This window comes from Pungitius pungitius, chromosome 21 (genome assembly GCF_949316345.1).
Source record: "Pungitius pungitius chromosome 21, fPunPun2.1, whole genome shotgun sequence".
Classification (NCBI taxonomy): domain Eukaryota; kingdom Metazoa; phylum Chordata; class Actinopteri; order Perciformes; family Gasterosteidae; genus Pungitius; species Pungitius pungitius.
Window position 1 is genome coordinate 10,851,297 of NC_084920.1, and position 20,222 is coordinate 10,871,518.

Genomic DNA, 20,222 nt, shown 5'->3' on the forward strand with positions numbered 1-20,222 from the left:
GCCAACATATGTTCATTTTAAGGAGCTGACAGTGATCCTACCCTGAGAGTTGATAGAGTTGTTACGGAGTAGGTTTTATTGCCTGACCAACCTGTGGATCGCTCTGCCTGTCTGTTGTGGTCTGCTCCTGCGTTGAGGCGCTGTTCTCCTGATTCACCAGCAGAGGGAGTCATCTGCATACAGATACAAACTAATGCTTACAAAAGAAGACGCAACAAACACCACCACCGCATCTCTAGGATGACCGATGTCCCCGAAGGTCCCCGTGCACAGCGTGAAGTAGCAGGAGCAGGTCTCACCTTGCCGGTGTCACCATTGGGGCGGTTCTGAATCCCGTTCTGTCTGTGGCCGCTCTCTGAGCTCTGGCCGCTGCCGGCGCTGCGGCTGCTGCACGCGCTGCCGGCGCTGCCAACACTGTTTCTGTCACCTGGGAAGGAAAACAGACAGAGACGCATCCCAGTGTGCAGTCAGGCTCATGTTGGACTGACAGTTAGGGAAAAACACAAAAGAATCCCAATATTAAAGAAGTAGGTTACTATTCTCATTCATTCTCTTAGTCAAAAGGCACAGGATTCCAGGTGAACTGATCATAACTACGTCATTGGGTCTGACTTCCTACAGGCATTGTTATTATGGTATGGACGCCCCCTGAGATACACCCTACCTACACTCGTGAATGGTAATCAGCTTAGCTCTGCTTAAAGACCGGAGAGCAGGGAGAAACTAGCAGTCTGGTCCGTCCAAAGTTCAACCAACAAACATCATTTGTTTGACCCATTCAGAATGTGTTGCTTCAGAGGGAGTTGAAAGATATGAACAGTTTATTCATCCACAGAATGCAAAACCCTTTTTTGTATGAACAAAACAAACCGGATACAACATCAGCTTTTAAACTAAGCTAATCAACATCTCAGTTATGATTTGATGGCTCCCAATCCTCTTATCTAAATCTCAAGGGGCATTAGTGTTTTTGCAAAAAGATCTTAATTCTTTTTAAAAATGCTAACTTCAGCAATCATCTGGTATTCAGATGACATCATCTATTTGGCTTGATCAAAACAAAATTGCAATTTTCATAAAATGGGTGAAATGTCCAAGTAACAGTTTTTCCCATTTTTCTGTTCAGGAAGCTGCGAGAAAAAACTTCATGATTAACAAAGGATGAGATAAAAAGGCTTTAACGAGGGCTGAGGAGCATTAATCCCTGCTGGGAGACAGGTTAGAGGTTACTGCATTATTGGGATGTGGGTGGTAGGTAGGGATGTGGGGGAGGCCCGGTAGGGTAGGATAGAGATGGGAATAAGCTTCCCTTAAAGAGGTAGAGGTAGTAGGGGTTCGGGTTAACTGGTTCACACAGGGCGGGGGTTCGGGACCACACCCTTACCGCAGGGACAGCTCCTGAGGACCCAAATGTCCTGAGCAGGGCTAGCAGGACTAGCTGGGGCAGACAGCGGACTGTCAGGTGGAGCACCTAACAAACACACACACTTTAGACACACACACTCACTGTGTAACACACACACTGTAGCCGGGGGTGGACCTACTGCACAAAGCTGCCACTGAGCAGCGGAGGGCTGATCGAGAGGAGACTGGGGTCTGGGGGCTGTTTGGGAGGAACATGTGGAATGGACTGATGAGGAGACAAGCAGAGAACTCAAAGCCCCCCCTCTACCTTCTTCTCCCACCTATGACTCCTACAGAGGAGCAAGACTTCAACGAGACCTAACAAGATAGATTAGGAAAGCTCTTCAAAGGGAAACCAAGGACTGCAAAATAAGGGTTTAAACTTTGCTACAGTTCATAAGGGGCTATTCATACACTGTCGTGAAAGGACAAAAGAACAGCGTGCGCATCATGACCCTATGTAGACTCTAGATAAGGCCATGATCATTCTGCAGATAATCGGGATGCTCTAGATTCTACAGCATCCTAGGATCATGTACCACACTTATTTTCACCCGAGGCAGTTTACATCGGCCTGTCTTGTAGCACTGCATCGGTTTGCAGATTAGGGTTAGAACCCTCAACTTCAGCATTTTCCTGTCGCCATCTCAGTTGAAGAGACGTGAGAGGGTAGAGCGTAACACAACTGAATGTTGGGAGATGGAGACCATTAGATGTGTTTTCAACGTTTACTGAGGAAATAAATCCAGTAAGAAGTAGAATAATTATTTCATAAACTTCTTCTATACAATTGACTCTTTCTTGCAACCACAGGCATGGCGGCCCGATGGCAATTAGAAGGAATGCACTCCCACAATACTTTTCAGGACTGGAGGTCTTCGCCTGAGCGGTAAAGGTTCAGGACAACATAGCTCCCACGCTCGAGATCATGGGTCAGTGGAGTATAAGAGCTATAGGAACTTGAGTTTGCATCCGCACACATGTTATACTAATATTAACAAAGGAACACAGTTATCGGAGTAGCTGTCAAGCAAACCTGCACATGAATAAAAGGCTACCTGGGGATTTAGTGTACTGCATCCCCATTGGAGGGACAGCAACCATTTATTCACTACATGAGTCTGTATTTACTGATATTTTCATTGTGAATTCATTTTTTAGTAACCTGGAATATAGTTATTGTGTCTTTTAAATAACAGGAATTATTTATCGGGCTAAATGTTTCACGGAACATTGAATGACGTAATTTGCATCAAACCAGAGGCGTGGGAATGATCAGCCTCATAAGTGAATGAATGAAAAGGGCAGTGACTGATTTAAAAGTGTTTCATGCTGACAGACATTCTCCTGCTCACTCTGATTTTAACAGTGAAAGTCAAAAGGCTATTCAAGAAAATGATTGTTGTTGTTCTGTTCGTCACAACTATGGACACACTAACACCAACTTTGTAAATAGTTGGATAAGATGACAAAAATTCAGGGGGACTTAGAACCAAAAACACCATGGCTCCAATATCACCAGCACTCACCTCTTCCATCATGGAGTACTTTGAGTGGTTTGTCAGGTCCTTTCCTCCCAAACACACTCAATGACTTGAAACCATTTACAAACTAACTTTTACTACGGCATCAACTCTGCCTCATTGTTCTGGTATTGTGTCTCTTTGTGGTTGTATTTGACAGATCTTCCAACAAGAAATTAGTCACCTAGAACACAGAAGGCCCACTGAGCCCCTGTGTGCGAGTGTGCGTGTGTGTGTGTACCTGCGGGATCATAACCCAGGCTGAATGAGTCATCAGTCTGAGGGGTGGAGCCACGGCTCGAGGGAGGAAGTCTGGAGGTTAAGTGTTGTCGTTGGCAGGGCCCTGAAGCCTGCCGGGAGAGAGTGGCCCCTGATGTCAGGGAGACAGGTCTGGGTTCAGGGTGGCATGCATGAGTGAGGGAAAGAACTCATGTACATACGTGGTCACTGTGCTGCATACACGGTGTTATGGGAACAGACTGTAGGACAGTATAGTGTGCACATCATGAACTTTGTCACATATTCTAGTTATTTTCCCATTATGTGGAAAAACTGCTCAGAAAGAGCAAATTCTACGTAAATCCCCTCTGGTGTTACATAAGATGCTGCTGGGAGAGAGAGTAAGATCACCAGCCACGCTTCCAGGGCTTACTTTTCTTTTGTGTGTTGTTGGTCTATGGTTGCTGACACCATTGACATTATCACAGGGCACAGGCACGCGCGCACACACACACACACACTCACAGCCTCATAAGCAAAGAGCCTGTCACAGACTTAAAGTCAAAATCTCTTTCTCTTGTCTGCTCTTCCTCAAGCATGAGCCGACACACACAAACACACAGACACACACATTCCAGCGCAGACTGTGAGGGCTTTAGCACTGAGCTGACACTTTGCAATCTGGCCGTAGTAATCCGATTAATGTGTTTCTCAATGTGTGAATATCTACATTTGTGTGAATTTCCTGGCTTGTTTGAGAACCTTGAAATGAAGTTGTTTGCATATATATATATATATATATATATATATATATATATATATATATATATATATATATAGCCGTTATTGGACCCCCTCGCAGAGCTTGTCCCGCTGTTTGAATGTCAGTGGCTTTACAAACATGAGGATCATATTCTTCTTATTCACAGGGATTAAATTTGATGATTTACAAGCGTGCGGAACCCTTCAGTGATCATCCATGCCAACAGGATGGATCCTGCTTGTGTACAAGTGGCGAGATATATTCTTAGCCCAGATATATAACCAATACCCTCGGTTAGTCCTTTTAACCCTCCCTCTGTCAACCCAACCCCCACAATGCAACGGTCCAAGTGCTACTGGGCAAAGTATGACGTGGTAACCAATGCTCATTTTGATCAAAAATGGGATCTTTTTCTCACAAGCTGCCTGCCCCTCCTCCAACAAAATATTATCTTATAATATATCTTCTATTGACATTCATAATGATGATATCAGCTGCTACACACGGCAACATACAAATGATCATTGGCATTTACTTAATATTACACTCTTGGGTAGTTTAACCAATGAGAGTGCCTCATATTTTATCAGTCGAATGCTTCCCTCCAACACGCCTCGTGGCAAAAAGCAGCCCATGTTCTGCAGATTTTGTTGCGTGTGCGATGCGGGTTTGTCTACCTGCTCGTCTGCTCAGGACCTCCACCACTGAGGGGGGGAAGAAGCCCACCCGGTCCGTCCCCCGCTGGCTGTCGTGGATGTGACCTTTCCAGCGGCCCTCCGAGAGCTGCTCCAGGACCTGTGGTCAACGAATCAAGAGCTTCAGCTCAAGTGTTCCAACAGATTATTCAATGATGTGAAGACGGAGCGCTTTGATCAAAGTTCCAACGTCATCACTTCACGTTTCCTGGAATCAAAATATTCCCTTGTCAAGTAGGCATGCAACGTGTGCGACTCCTCCAGGCATGTTTTTAACTCCGTAGTGAGAGAGCCAGTGAGCTGGAAGTACACTCAGTCTATTCTTTGGGAGTGTGAACAGAATGCCCGGAGAGGACAAATCAAACGCTCGCCCTTCTGACAGGAAACCAGCGCACGCAGACGTACGAGTCCGTACAGGAGTCTGGGATGTCCCGACCACTCGCGTAACCATGTCAAAATACACTACAGTGAGCACGTCAACACCAATATGTGCCCACGCATGAGCTAGTGCAAACACTGAGTATGGGTGTGGGGGGGCTTTGCAATAACAAGTTGTTAATGAGAGAGTGGCTGCAGCGAGTCGGTGCCTGTTCCTCTGTCCTTGCTCAGGACGATAAAACGACCGCGCTGCATCCCACACAGATCCTGAGGACAGCGCGCCGCTCAGGTCCCCGTGGTTAATCATGTGACTCCCCTGTAGCCGCCTCCAGGTGAACAGTGCTTACAGCTGAATGGATTTGCATTACTTTTCAATGTGAAGAACAGTGATCCAATAGGGAATGGAATAATAAAATAATAAAGCTTTTGTGTCTTTACATATACATTATTTTTATTTGTATTTTTCACCTCTAATGCAAATCTTGATTCTCAATAAATAAAAGTTAGCTAAATTATTGATTGATTATAAAGCATCCTGACGTCTGTGAATGTGTGTAAATGAACGACTCTTTCACAAACCAAGCTCACAAAGGGTGTAAAGAAACCACATGTTATTTGGCCCGTGTCCATTTAGCTGGGAGTCATAAAGCAGGAGAACAGCAGAACTGGCAACTAACTTACCGAAAGTCAGGGTTAAAAAAAAAAAAAAATGAGAAAAAAAAATCACCATAACAATGTCTCCAGCCCGCAGGTTGAGAGCGGTGGGGTCGTGGAGGTTCCAGTAGTCCTTCACCGCTCTGACCTGCAGAGAGCACGACGCCTCTGCACAGAGACACAAACACGTCACGCATCCCCGTTGTGACCTCTTTAACACCCAACAAGCTGTCACTGTTTACACCGCCCTCAGAGACCCGCGCTTCATAAAAGCATCAGTCCTTTTGCAGTGACACCAACCTCTGAGCAACTGTTTGATCTCCCTGCTGGCTGTGGAGGTGGTGAACTGGTTTACCATATCCAAAGCGGTCTGGTTGTACGTGTTGCGGACGTTCACATTGATGCCCGCCTGCAAACACACACACACACGAACACTTCTTTATTAAAGCGGAACCACTGTAGCGTGAAGTTGAGTTAGTTTGCGTAACCGTAATGCTTACGTCGAGCAGCAGCCGCACCACCTCGGTTTTGCCGTAGAGGGCGGCCTCGTGCAGACACGTCCCGGCTTTGGTGCCTCTGTTGATGTCGATGCCGGCTTTGAGCAGCAACCTGGTTAATCAAAGCAGGAAACGCTCACCAAAGGGCCGCAGGCATCCCAGACTCATCCATTCACTGTTACAGACATCTGCGGCATGTCATTAAGACACATACACCCCCTCAATGCTGATGGTGTTGCAGTAGGAGGTTTATGATGTACACAACATTCCTGTAGGATATTAGCTGCGTGGTGTTTTATGAATGTTCACCCATTACCGACACGTCTTCACCAACGATTCATCTGCAGCTTAAAAGAAATAATCGGATTATTCTCTTCAGGAAAACTTCACTCTAATATTCTTGTAAAATGTAACAATTCCTCCAGCTTAAGAAAGGTATTAAAGAAAAACATAAATACAAAACTTGAATTTGATTCAAAGTGTTACAATCCTTTTGTACAAGTATTTCTTAACTGATAATCTCCATTTTTATGTAAATGAAAAGGGTTTTTATCTTGCCACAAAATGAGTTGTATAGGATGCATAATCAACAACAAAGCCTCCACATCTTCCCTGTGTGCACATCTTAGCAGCTCCACTTCCAACCAGACCTGCAGTACAAAAAGTAGGTACCTTAAGACGTCTCCGGTGGAAGAGACAGACACTTTGAAGAGACATAAATCCTTCAGTGGAGGGATCACAGGCATATTCTGCTGAGTAAACTCTGAATAAACCTGTGTGCTAATGCAGCAAACTTTTTTTCAGATGTTTGTGTTGAAAGCTTGTCTTTTCTCCTTCAAGTCTACTATTAATGTCCCCAGTTTAGGAGAGGGAGGGAGGAGGATGGAGACAGTATTGCCAAAGAGATCCGATAAGCGTCAGCATGCTCCAGAGGCAGGGTGCAGTTACTTGGCTAAGCACATACATATTTACACAGATATGCTGGCATTGAACACACACACACACACACACACACACACACACACACACACACACACACACACACACACACACACACACTGAGTTGCTCTGGGAAGTTCCTGGGATTAAATATCCTTGCAGTAGCGAGTGTGTTCTTCTGGAGCTGCCTGAGGGGAACCTTTTTGCACCTTCCAGCTGTGAACATTAACCTGACACCCATATGGTGTTCAGTGAAGTGTCAGGGGAGTGCTGTGATGATGGCAATTAACAACGATAATAGTAGCTGTATCGGTAGTAACGCTGGCGCTTCTGTGTTTGTGTTGTAATAGTAGAACTAGGGGTTGTTATTTCAGGATAGTGGTAAAAGTTAAAGAAATGGAACTGCAGATGTAGTATTAACAGTATTAGCAGCAGCTCAGGTAGCTGTGGTTGAAGTAGACAGACGCTGGTGGGAATATGAAAGGGACCCCGTGAGAGAATTGTGTTACAGTGCTTCCTCCTGTGAACTACTTGATGATGTCTTTGTGTCCATTCCTGGCGGCCAGGTGGAGGGGAGTGGTGGATGGAGAGTCCATGATGTCGTGCCCTCCCTCCCCTTCTAACAGGGCTGCCACCATGTTACTGCTCAGCAGCAGCTGAGCCACCTGAGGAGGAATCAAGTGTGGCAGAATTACAGCATTAGAAGAACTCAAATATAAATATGCACCGCCAAAAAGTTTTCTGGGAGAAATACTGTATATGGACTAAAATATCTATATGCAGACTTACAGTATATATATGGACAAGCTAGCACAGAGAGGCTTTGCCACTACTCAGCTGCCGTCTAAATATACCCCAGCCTTCTCTCTCTCACACACACACACACACACACACACACACACACACACACACACACACACACACACACACACACACACACACACACACACACACACACACACACACACACACACACACACACACACACACACACACACACACACACACACACACACACACACACACACACACACACACTCTCTTCCTTTACAGCTAAACTGCAGACCTGGTAAGAGAACATTTGACAATGACAATGTGTGTATGTCTAATTTGGAGTTACACAGCCAGCCATACATCTCATTTCTCGGCTCTTTCACCAATGTGAGAGAGAACCAGTAAAACACTGCAAATAATCCCTTTAGCGTCAGAGTCCAAAAAGAGCTGCTGAAGCCTATTTACCTTTCGCTCATACAAGCTTAACTTTAGCTGTGGGTTACTTCGTCTAAGCCATGGTCCAACTTGGACTTCAGCAAACCAATCTATAGCCCATTGAGGCCAATTCGTTATAATGGGTCATAATTTGTGGTGCGATGGTTCATGTGAACCCGCAGATTAATTACAGTTAAAGTTAATTAAAATAAACATCTTCATGCGCCAATATTCAGGAAAACATCAGATCAGGAACGTAATCTCATGAAATGTTTTTTTTGTAAGAAACTTAAATAATGTTTACACTACTATTGTTTTAATCAATGATTTTATTTCTTTATTATTTGAATAGTATTTTATGAAGAAAAAGCCTTAAAACAATAACAACAAAATATACAATACATCTAAATCTTTATGTGCCATTATGGATCATCAATGATCAACAAATAGTAAAGCAAAGAAAAAGGATCCCTTTAGTTATATTTGTTTCCTTTTCCTTCTACTGAGCTGATCCGATCCGTGACTACAGTCACGATCCAGATCGGATGGATTAAATCCCAGGTGCACCACACCTTCCTACTGTGCTGAATAAAGAATCCCACTGCGATCATACATTGGAGGCGTGTTTAGCCCCCCCAGTGCAAGGTAAGGTGTTATGCTGTGCAAATACTCACTCCACCAAATTAGACCAGAAGAACTTCCACTGAGGTGGAATGAGGTGTGGTTAAAAAAAAACTTAAACTAAATAAACATAAATTAGATGTTTAACTAAGTGAAAAAGCATTGAGGAGCAGCCTTTAGCCCTTCAGAAGCTCAGCACAGATTATTATCTACAGTATTACCTGGAAACAATTAAGCCCACAAATTTGATATTTTAATGTTCATTTTTATGCTCCACGTGTCTCCTTAACTCATCCTCCATCCTGCATATATAATTCATAGCAAATGGAAATTCAGACTTCAACCGTAATTCCATTGGGTCATATGTATACAAAAGAAGCACTTTGTAACATTTGTAAAACTACACACAAGTATTGCAATACCTTCAGTCTCCCAAACTCGCAGGCCAGATCCAGAGGAGTCTTCTTGCCCTTGTTCATCAGGCAGGGATTAGACTGGTGCTGCAGCAACATCTCAGACTGAGACGGAAAGGATCAAGTAAGCGACACCACCTTAAACACATTCTGTGTGTGTGTGTGTGTGTGTGTGTGTCTCGGTGTTTTGTCTCCGAACAGAATAAAGGAACATGCGATACATTGTCTGTTTAGAAGTAGGAGTATTGTGTTTGCTGGTCAGGCCTCCACACGAGTGACAGCTCGGGGTGTGAGTGCATCTCTCCTTTAGGAGATTCCAGGAGCCACACCGATGAGGCTGGACGAAAGGAATGTGTGAGCTGGGTGCCATAAAGAGGCTTGTGAAGAACCCGGGTCGACGGAGCGAGCGGTTTTGTCGGCGGACAATGCCGGCTGAGACACAAGGGGAGGTTGGATTTCAGGGGACCGGTGATGCCCCGCGGCTCCGTGTGAACTCACCACCTCGTAGTGTCCGTACTGAGCAGCGAGATGCAGCGGCATCTGTCCGTCGTTGGAAGTGGAGTTGACTGAAGCCCCGGCTCTCAGCAACAGTAAGACAGAGTCGGCTTTGCCCTGCCAGGCTGCGTAGTGGAGGGGCCGCATGCCTAGGGACGCAAAACATGGGTGAGGGATGGAGCCCATGAGATGGGATTTAAAGAAGCACTGCGGAAAACATCACCCTGACGATATCACAGTAATGACATCAGGGGCTTGGGATTCTCCACACAGCCTCTCTGCAGCATTGATTTATTTGAACAATATCCGTCTCTTTTCAATCATCCAACTGAAAGTGAAAAGCAAACATCTCAGTAACACGGATTTGAAATTGGGCGATTGTCCACCTCTGGGATCATAAAAGCAGCAGAGCGGTTTCTCATGTCCACTGTTCATGCAAAAAAGGTATTGTGTAGGGTATTGTGTGAGTTCAAATAGACATTTGAAATAGTATAATAGAATAGACCCATTTTTCAATAACCAAATCTGATTTTAGATGCCCACTTTGTCAGGTTCAGCGCTTTTGTTTAATAAAAGAAGACGATTTTTTTCTGGCGTCAGCCGTCCAGCGAGTTCCTTCTGCTTTGTAACTTGACAGGTTCATTTGACTCCCTCTTTAAGCTCAAATATTTAGAAAGCATTGGTACCGTTAGATTTAGATGCATAACGAGATTTTAAAAAAAACATTTAAGCTTGTTAACTTGACATTTTTAAAAGTCTTATACATTTGTAAGCAGTCACAGTAGGACGCCCCCTAAAAAGGCTAACTAGCATAGCATACGTTGGTGATTACAGGGGGAGGAGCTACATGGGGATGTCCCATGGCCCTTTGAACCTGCCTCAATGGGAATAACATTCCCTCCTGGCGTTCCTCCACTAGTACCTGAGTGCAGACTGCGCTGAGGGGCTCGGCGCGGTGCCGTTTTTTAAAAGTCTTATACATTTGTAAGCAGTCACAGTAGGACGCCCCCTAAAAAGGCTAACTAGCATAGCATACGTTGGTGATTACAGGGGGAGGAGCTACATGGGGATGTCCCATGGCCCTTTGAACCTGCCTCAATGGGAATAACATTCCCTCCTGGCGTTCCTCCACTAGTACCTGAGTGCAGACTGCGCTGAGGGGCTCGGCGCGGTGCCGTGTGTTTGTGTGATTGCATCCCAGACCGACTCAACTGGAAGGAAGCGCAGAGCTTAACTCCTAAACAGTCCTCAAGAGATCTCCAGCTAGCCTCAGAGGCGTCACACGCGGTTATGGCTCCAGCAGCAGAGCTGCCACTCCGGCCCCGTTTCTACTAAATTTGTTCCGCTTGGAGTCTGAAGATATTTGCTGCAGCACAGCAGTCGCCGCGTTCACTTCAAAGTGAATCATATTTATTCATACGGTCCAAACTAATTTGCCAGAGTATGTCCTGAAAGCTGTTGAGGAAGTTTCAGGCTCCATTGAACCCGACGTGGACATGTTTTCCCCAGAGTTGTAGGTTTTGTCTAAAGCCGCTCGGCTATCTTGTTACCATTGATGTCCTTGATGTCCACCGTGGCCTGGGCCTCCAGCAGCAGACACAGCAGCTCTGTGGTGCCCGTCAGAGCGGCGTGGTGCAGCGCCGAGAAGCTAACGGGGGAGAGAGAAGGAAAAGAGAGCAGGGGGTGTTAAGACAAGGAGATGAGAGGGCTTATAAATCATTCTGATGACTTTACAGCAGGTGAGCCCCTTCCAGAACTCCACACTGAGATAATGTGGGTGTGTGTGTGTGTGTGTGTGTGCACGCTCATCAAATCTTCAGACGGGGCTGTGGAAAGGTGTGTGTGTAATATCCCATTACAAACTGCAGCCTCAGATAAGGATTTGTGTGTTTTCATGTTTTCAGCAGAGGGAAAAGACAAACCCTCTCGAGGACCAGCAGCGTTTGACCGTCAGAGTGAAGACATGTTTCGCCGGTTCTGACCCAGTTAAAAGGATTTTTTGGAATTGGAATAAGAAGGCGCTTTGGGTTAAGGTAGAGGGAAAGGGAATGCATGAGGTCAATGAGTGTCCTCACAAAGATAGATGCAAGTGTGTGTCTATGCATCCATTACAAGAACGATAAGGCTAAGATAAGATGTGTGTCTCCTACATCTGCAGACTAAGTATCTTGGGAGTGTGTGTGTGCGTGTCAGAGCCTCAGGGATGAAATGTGTGCGTTTGTGTCTGGGCGTCTGTCAGGTCGCAGTAGGATTCCACAGAGGGAGAAATTAAAAGGCATAAATTGTGGGACTTGTCGACTTGTGCTTTTGCTTTGGGAGCTGAGAGCGTTCCAGGGGGGCCAACAACATGCCATCGGATGCACACTGTGTTTTAACCACGGTGCACAGGGCGACCAGGTGATCCAACACAGCCTCAGGCAGTCAGAGTGGATCCCCGAGCTCCCGCCCATCAATGGAGACACAGCCTTCATACATTCCCAAATGTGGGGCTTTTTGCATAAGATGCCAGGACACAAAAGGAAAAATCAGAAAAATGTACATGGCGTTTTCATGGAAAGCAAATTCCTTCTATAGAGATTTAGTTTTAATCAAATATACTCAGATTTACAAATTCAACTCACCAGTCATATCTCGAAAATAAAATCGAGGTGTCATTTCCACCAAAGTAGTATCAACAGTTGGACGTGTAAAAAATCTCCACTTCCGCGGAGCAGCCGGGGGGCGACTCCTCTGGTCGTATAGGAGTCTGAGAAAATGAATACTTCTCTCCTGATTTATCCCTCAGTAACCAGGGTCAACATGAGTTCACGGTCTCAATCTAAAGTATTCTCCAATACAGCATGATGACCATCTAGTAAATTATAATGTACCTGTACCTTACTGCTCTGCATTCCAAAAACAGTGACTTTGGTTGTCGACGGCCTAATCGAAGATGGTGATGAACAGTAGAGTCACCATGACTACGCCCACTGCTAACATGCAATGGAAATGCTGTGATGATGTGAAATCTGAGGGATCTCCACACACACACACACACACACACACACACTAACCCCTTCCTTCTCAATCCCTCCCCGAGGTGCTGTTGACTCAGGTACAAGCGACTGTTTGCGAACCTCCCTGTTCCCTTTCCATCCTCTCTGTACTGATGTCATAGATCACAGGTGCCACACGCACACACACACACACACACACACACGCACGCACGCACGCACGCACGCACGCACGTTTAATTTCAACACTCCTATTGTGTATTGCCTCCCCCGCACCGCACTGACCCTGCATGCAGGGACACGTCGCAGGCCTCGGCCGACCCACACATGGCTTGTAGGCCGTCACGTAGACACGACTTGCAAAGGGCGATTCTTCACACACTTTGTTGGAGCTACAAAAAGTCGGGATGGATAAGATAAAACTATAATAATACCCAATATATAATGAAGCAATATAGAGGTGTTAACCCCAAAATATCTAGATGTAGATTTAAAAGAGACGGTTCTGATTCTTCGAGCCTCATCTCCTCAGGCAGGTCGTTGCGAAGCCCAGGGGTCCTAATGGTAAAAACAGGGTCACCTTTGGAACAGCCAAAAGGGCCCCATTGGAGGACCACAACGGGTCAACATTTCTTCTACATATTTCGGGGTCAGACCCGACCTGATCGGTGGTAACCGTGATAGGAATTGTAAACAGACAGGGAGCCAGTGGAGAGCGGACGAAGGAGCTGATTTAGTGATGATTACTGCGACGCTTTGGATCCTTCCTTTTTCTCAGCACCATGGCTCCGGTCCCAAGCAAAACAAAATATGATACAGCGTGCGTATTGCATTGTGCGAGTGCATCTGTCAGAGAGCATCGATGAGACGTGATAAATCAGGACTGAGCTCAAACAGGTTTGACAGACGAGTCGCTGTCTATTAAAAAGCACCTTTCTCGCATCAAACTACACTTAATTCCCTGTAATTTCCTTCCAACGAATGTGATCATATTTCCGAGGGCACTATATGCCGGCACATGTGTGGTATGTGCTTATGAGTCACACGGTGATGAACACTGAAGGCCCACAGGAGGTTGGGCCTTTTTTTAATTTTTTCATATGTCAATCAAGACACAGTGACTCTTCGGTTGTATTCTTCACACAAACACACACAGGCACGTACACACACGTCTCTTACCCGTCTGGGTCCTGGTAGTTGATGTTGAGTCTCTTGGCGGAGCCCAACAACTCTGGAAGAAGATAGAGAAAGAGGGAGTGGGGGGGGTAATTAGTATTTGGCGACATATTTGGGTTTTCATCAGAGCTCTCCAGAAATCCCTCCATCCCTACCGGACCCCCAGTGTGTGTGCGCTCCCCCCCCCCCCCCCCCCCCTCACCGCTCCCTTCCTTCCATCAACCAGACATCCCCGACAGGATGGGGAGCTTTCCCCTACTGCCGCCGCCTCACCCTCTCTCTTAGAACCTCATGATTCATAAACGAAGTGATTTGCCCCGATGGAAAACAAAGCACTGCACCTCACACAGCTGTCCCGCGGGCTCTGGGGGTGGACGGCGACACACTTTGAGCACGAGCATAAAACCAAACATCTCTTATGTCTGAGGCAGTTGTAGAAATCACATAATTCAGTTAGCAAGACTGAACGAGATGGGTTTTTCTTCTTTTTCCACTTTGGAACAGACAGACTACGTGTCTCACTCGTTCATACTGTACTCTGTCATATAACGTTAGTCACTTTCATTAGTCCTGCTGCCAAGTGTTTCAAATTCAACCCTTTTGGACTGTTCACGTCTCAAAATTGAAGAAGAGTTGCTTTAACTGACGTTTTGTAATGGAAATATTTACATTAGGAGAAATGAAAAGCATATTTTTACACATATTTATTTATATCTAAAAGGATAGTGTGTACACTATATGGCCCAAAGTGGGCGTCTTCCAACCTTAAAGAGCCTCATTCTAAGATATCCAACTGGCTTTACAGACTCTAAATGTCCACCTCCAGCCTCTAATGTGTCCAGGAGACTTCTCACGCTGCTGAGACCTCTGGACATACAGCGCAGATCTACTGTAAGGACCCTACTGTCCACCAAGACCCACTCAGGAGCCAGATGGCCAAGGCCTCCGAATACCGAGCCATTCATTGCACTCCCCCCTCACCGGTGTCTCCCACTTGGGTGTGGGAAATCACATAAGAGTGTGTTTTGTGTGTGTGACAGAGACAGGAAGAGAAAGTAGAGTTAACCCGAGGAAAAGGTTTCAGACTGGTGCCATCAGTAGAGCTTAGTGCGGATCAATAAATCAATAAGCTGATTGATTGAATGTTCATTATCTAAGGACAGAACAAGCCATTGACGCTATAGGGAATTCTAATGGAAATGTTGCTACGATATTCAGAGTAATATCGTATTCTATAGAACAAAGTGACTAAAGCAAGAATGAAAAGAAAAGTAAAATACAACAATAATGTCTTAAATTGAGCCAGAAATCACTTTGGTAAACATTATTAGTCATTTTTTGCCAATGAAATAATGAATTTATAATGGCATGACAATGCAGGTACATGTGAGACATATGCAGGTACATGTGAGACATAAAAGCACAATTGTTTATTAAACTTTTTAAATAAGTATCCACATTAGTATTGGAGTGGGAAAGAATAAAATAAATGAAATGAAACCCCGCACAGCATAAAGCCTGAAGAACAATGTTAACCACACTGTGAGTCTTGTAACAGTAGGAGAAACTCTTTGTTCCGGTATCATGGCTGAACACACAAGCATTCAAATAACATGGTGGACATCAAGGTCAGCACTTAAATGTACATAGATATGAGTCATCTCCATGAATCCTCTATTCAGTCGCTTAGATAACAAATGTAGAAGCTACAAGAACTCACTAATGACAGCAATCATGTTGATTGCTTCCAAAAGGAGACGGATACCTGAAACAGCCATATTGCATGTGTATTTTATTATATAATATAATATGTATAGAAAAAGACTAAAGGAATCAAATATGACCAAATAGAAGTCACAGTACTGGAACATGTTATATTATTAATAATTCACCAGTATGATGGTTAAAACTATGAGAACTATGAAAATGATCCTTTCGTGTATGAATAGAACTTGTGGAAAATGAAAATGCATTACATTGTCAAAAGGGGACGCTTCACAGCAGAAGCTTTGGAAACAAAAACAACTCGCTCTGGAAAACAGAGTAGATGCTCCATCTGAAACACGATGGAGAGAATATGAAGCCATTTGTGAAAACATAGCATCCAAATCTCTCTGGTTTATTGACGTTTTTGTTCAGTTCAGAAAAAAATATTAAAAACATGAAGAAGGTTTTAGGTTTTCTGTGCATATAATAACGTCCATAGAAGAACCATCCTAACATGTGCAGACTTTAGAGATGGTCCTGCAGGCCCCGTTGTCCCACTAACATCCTCCCTTTCATGGATCTGTGGAATCACATGCTCACTGATCCAGTCCAAATTGGACCCGACCACCTCACCCATTTAAAACACGTCACCCAGCGTGCACATGTGGCATGGGCTTTCAGTGACTGGAAAATTGGTTGACTGTCCTCCTCTGCCCCGTACGGACTGTCTACCATTTCTTCCACATTCTATTGGATGACGAAGGCGCTCTCCCGTCTACTGGAGGCTCCCACGTCCCAAAAGCACATAATCAACGGCAATCATCTCCCAACATGGCAGCATGAAAGCGCACCACCGATGTTCAGGCATCGCGCGGCGTCCGGTGAGACCGTCCCGCAGCAGCCGCTGCGGATGAACACCAGTGGGCACAGAGAGGCGCATTGATGGGGAGACAGATCGAGGGGTGTGGCCCAGGGCCCCGTGCCAAACAACGGGGGCCTCAACCGTCCCGGCAGCGCGGTGGGAAGAACAGGGCCTTTCAGGAGTTCTAGTTACAACACGAGTCGGCATTCCTCACATAGCACACCCACCACGCTATCCCACTCGGCTCTCTGGCTGTGGATCTACTCTCCCCCCCCCCAGCCCCCCTGTTCACATTCAAGTAGCAGGGGGCTCCTTCTGACAACAGGAGCAATTAAAGTGGAGCTGGTAGATGAACAGATGTGCAGTAAATCTTGAGCTTTGGGTTTTCTTGCCGAAGCAGGGGAATCACAGACTGGGCCCCCCGCTGACATCAGACGTTACAGCGAAAAAAAACAAACAAGAGGCGGCAAATGAAGTGGCACCCGTAACCCCCGCTTAACACCCCCCCACCCTCTGGAAACTGCTCACAGAGCCAGGAAAACGTAGTTCACTGAGGAGTGATGGAAGGAGGAGACACTAATCTATACCTGGGAAGGTCGGTGGTTCAATCCCCTGCTCCGATGGGCTGTCCTTGGTGAAGACACTTAATAACCCCACATTTTTCCCCACATGGGCCATCGGGGTTTAATGGGTGTGAATGTAAATTAGTTTGGCCCTGTGGGGGAGGTGGCATCTCGGCCGTCAGTGTGTGAACGTTGGTTTAAAGCAACTTGAACGGCCACAAAGACCATTGGCAGAGAGCGCGGAGAGTCGAACCTCTTAAAATAAATAACGCGGAGGAGGAGGCTGGAAAATGTAAGGGGGGGGAAAAAAAAAATACGCAACAATAACAAAAATAGGAGCTGGCCCTTCGCGTGACTGCAGCTGGGGGAGAGGCGTCTGTTGCTCTGGTTTTGCACGGCTGCAAAACATTTTTAAAAACTCTTTGATCGCAGCTCACGCGCGTAAATGAATAAAAATGGGAGGGGGCTTAAAAAAAAGGCACTACATACTTTCACATGTTGGCAGGATATGAATGTATGAGATTCAAGGGTTTTCATCTCTTCCATTCACTCACCACATGAGCACAGCGATGGCCAGACCCAAGCAGGTTGTCAGGGACACCAGTGAGCGGCGTGCCGGACAGAGCCAGCACGGCCTTCTGGGAGGCAGCAGACGTCACGGCAAAGAAAAAAAAGGAGTTGCATGACAAAATGTTTCAACAACAAACCCTTCCAGCAGGGCGCTTCTTTCATGTGCGACGGGTGGCGTCAGGTGGAACCGACCACGTGGCGCCTGCGTTTCAACCTCCGGCTGTCGCACGCCCCCATTTCATTTTATGATCCTGACATTACATCGGATATACCTTGAATGATTGCATAAAGCTTTCTCACATTTGCCCTTTGATTGAATATGTTTTAGTAATTACATATAACCGGGGTTATAACCAAGGTTTGGCCTTGTGTTCAAGTACTCCCCTCTATGTGCAAAGTATTCCCTGCAGTCAAACCATGGGGGATTTCAACCCTACTTGCCACCCAGACTGGCTTATCATCAACAAACACAGAGAAGTATACTTGCTTCAGGACCTGTAGGGTTGGGGGAACCGCCACACACACACACACACACACACACACACACACACACACACACACACACACACACACACACACACACACACACACACACACACACACACACACACACACACACACACACACACACACACACACACACACACACACACACACACACACACACACACACACACACACACACACACACACACACGGCAGCCTGGGGGTAATTTACGGTCATCATCTCTCTGGTTTGTGGTCAGGTGAGGACCTCATCAAGGGAAACACTTATCTGAGGAACACATCCATTTAACTGGGTAAACAACTCCAAAATACCAAGGCACGGCCGAGAGGGGGAGCAGGGGGGGGGGGGGGGGGGCACTCCAGCTGTCTCGCAGAACTCCTAATAAGGCGCACATACATAAGGATGCATCACACTATTGTCGTCGGTTCTTTTTGCTAACGGGGTGGCACGTTGATGGGATTTAAAGAATGTAGGTGAGCAAATGAAGGAACGTTCCTGAATGAGCGGACCGCGTGGCCTCAGCCTTGGCAGGTGGCGAGCTGGGGAGCCTGGGCTTGTGTGAGGAGTGCAAAAACAAACCGAGGTGTTAAGTCCTGCCGGGTGGGAGCCATCATGCAGCTTTCTGCTGTGAGGGGGGGATTGCCTGTGTCAGCTTGAGCTGCTGCTGCTACGGCTTTCCCAAAAGAAAAAAGAAAAAGAAAAGCGACAAGAGTCCAGCTTCAAAAATAACTGCAGCAAATTGGTGAGACTTTGAGCGGAGAATGAGCGAGGTTATGCACGCAGGAATTGAGTAAATGACAAGAAAGATTTAACTTCTGAATCCCCAGTTGGGTCTGAGCCTAATTGCCACGATTGCTTCAATTGATTTTGTCCAGCCCGTTTGGCAAAGTCATCACGGCCCAAAGCAGGGACACAAAGAGCGCTTCAGGCCGATAGCCTCACTCTCCAGTAGCCTCTCCCAGGGTCAGAACGCTTCAAAACATGTCTTCTATTTACATTTCAGAGCTTCTAGTCATCAGACACCACCCACACCGACTCAGGTGACATCACTCGAGGACATTTAGAGGATTGAGGCGGGGCCACAAGAAGCTTAAAATGCCCAATATATAAATAATAAGTTGTAGAAGATTAAATAAGTACACAAATAGTAATTCTATTGATAGATTGAAATTGAGATATTATTTTTATAATTGTAAAAAATTACCCCCCTCCCTGGGTTGTCTCTAACAAACACAGTGCCCTGCTACCTGCCGGTCAAAGCCCCGATGTGATCTGAACTTTTTCAAAAGTCTAAAGTCCTGTTTGATTAAACAGTCAGAAGTTGTTATGGCTGCAGGGGAGCCGGGCCTCTCCTGTGTAGGAGCACGAGAACGTGCACATGCATAACCGGAGGATGTAAACAGCTGGTTAGTCCGCTTGTATCTGTGTGTGTGTGTGTTTATGACACTCTGCGTTCAAGTAAACAGTCATGAGAATAAGCAGTGGTGCATGTACTGGAAGTGCAGCTGGAAGCGACTCCCCCAGCGAAGGAACCACAGCAAAGCGTGGAAGCGCGCGCCCTGGGGAGCAGACTCTCTCAAATTGACACACTTCAGCTCAAAGCATTCTTCGTCATTTCTCTCTGTCGCGCGTTCGTCTGTGCAGAGGAACTAACTGGGTAGCTGGGTCTTGGGAAAAATAAATAAATAAAACCCTGTCACATCAAAACATCTCTGGGCCTCATTATACAATACATTTGCTCCGTTGTTAAAAAATGTAGAGAGTAATCTCCCGCGGTGCCTCCGGCAACTGGGTCAGAGACGCATTCAATATCTGCTGACAGGGAGGCCAGTGGAAATGAAGCAGATCATCTGTATACCTTCAGGAAATGAGCACACACCTGCAGGTCTGCTGTTGTCCCGCACATCAGGTAGCAACACTCAGCACTGGCCTTGGAGGAACACTCATCGGTTGCTTTCATTGTATATCTGGCTATACAAAGATATCAACTCTATGTGGGTGTGGCAATGATATGATGATTTCAGCAGGTTTGC

The 20,222-nt window shown here is 45.9% G+C and overlaps 1 protein-coding gene across 3 annotated transcripts in view; it reads right to left on the reverse strand.

The window, feature by feature from the left end:
- LOC119212488 (caskin-2-like) overlaps window positions 1–20,222 on the reverse strand; it is a 35,967-nt gene that overhangs the window by 6,620 nt on the left and 9,125 nt on the right. Inside the window, exons 3-15 of one of the 3 annotated variants that reach the window (XM_062559845.1) lie at window positions 13,983–14,034; window positions 11,361–11,458; window positions 9,814–9,959; window positions 9,325–9,420; window positions 7,604–7,737; window positions 6,137–6,245; window positions 5,937–6,045; window positions 5,710–5,804; window positions 4,587–4,704; window positions 3,169–3,297; window positions 1,385–1,471; window positions 300–427; window positions 92–173 (exon numbers count right to left, since the gene is read on the reverse strand). In XM_062559845.1, the coding sequence (XP_062415829.1) occupies window positions 92–173; window positions 300–427; window positions 1,385–1,471; window positions 3,169–3,297; window positions 4,587–4,704; window positions 5,710–5,804; window positions 5,937–6,045; window positions 6,137–6,245; window positions 7,604–7,737; window positions 9,325–9,420; window positions 9,814–9,959; window positions 11,361–11,458; window positions 13,983–14,034 (1,383 nt within the window). The remainder of the gene's footprint in view (window positions 1–91; window positions 174–299; window positions 428–1,384; window positions 1,472–3,168; window positions 3,298–4,586; window positions 4,705–5,709; window positions 5,805–5,936; window positions 6,046–6,136; window positions 6,246–7,603; window positions 7,738–9,324; window positions 9,421–9,813; window positions 9,960–11,360; window positions 11,459–13,982; window positions 14,035–20,222) is intronic. The other 2 variants (XM_037462927.2, XM_037462928.2) reach the window with 2 other exon arrangements.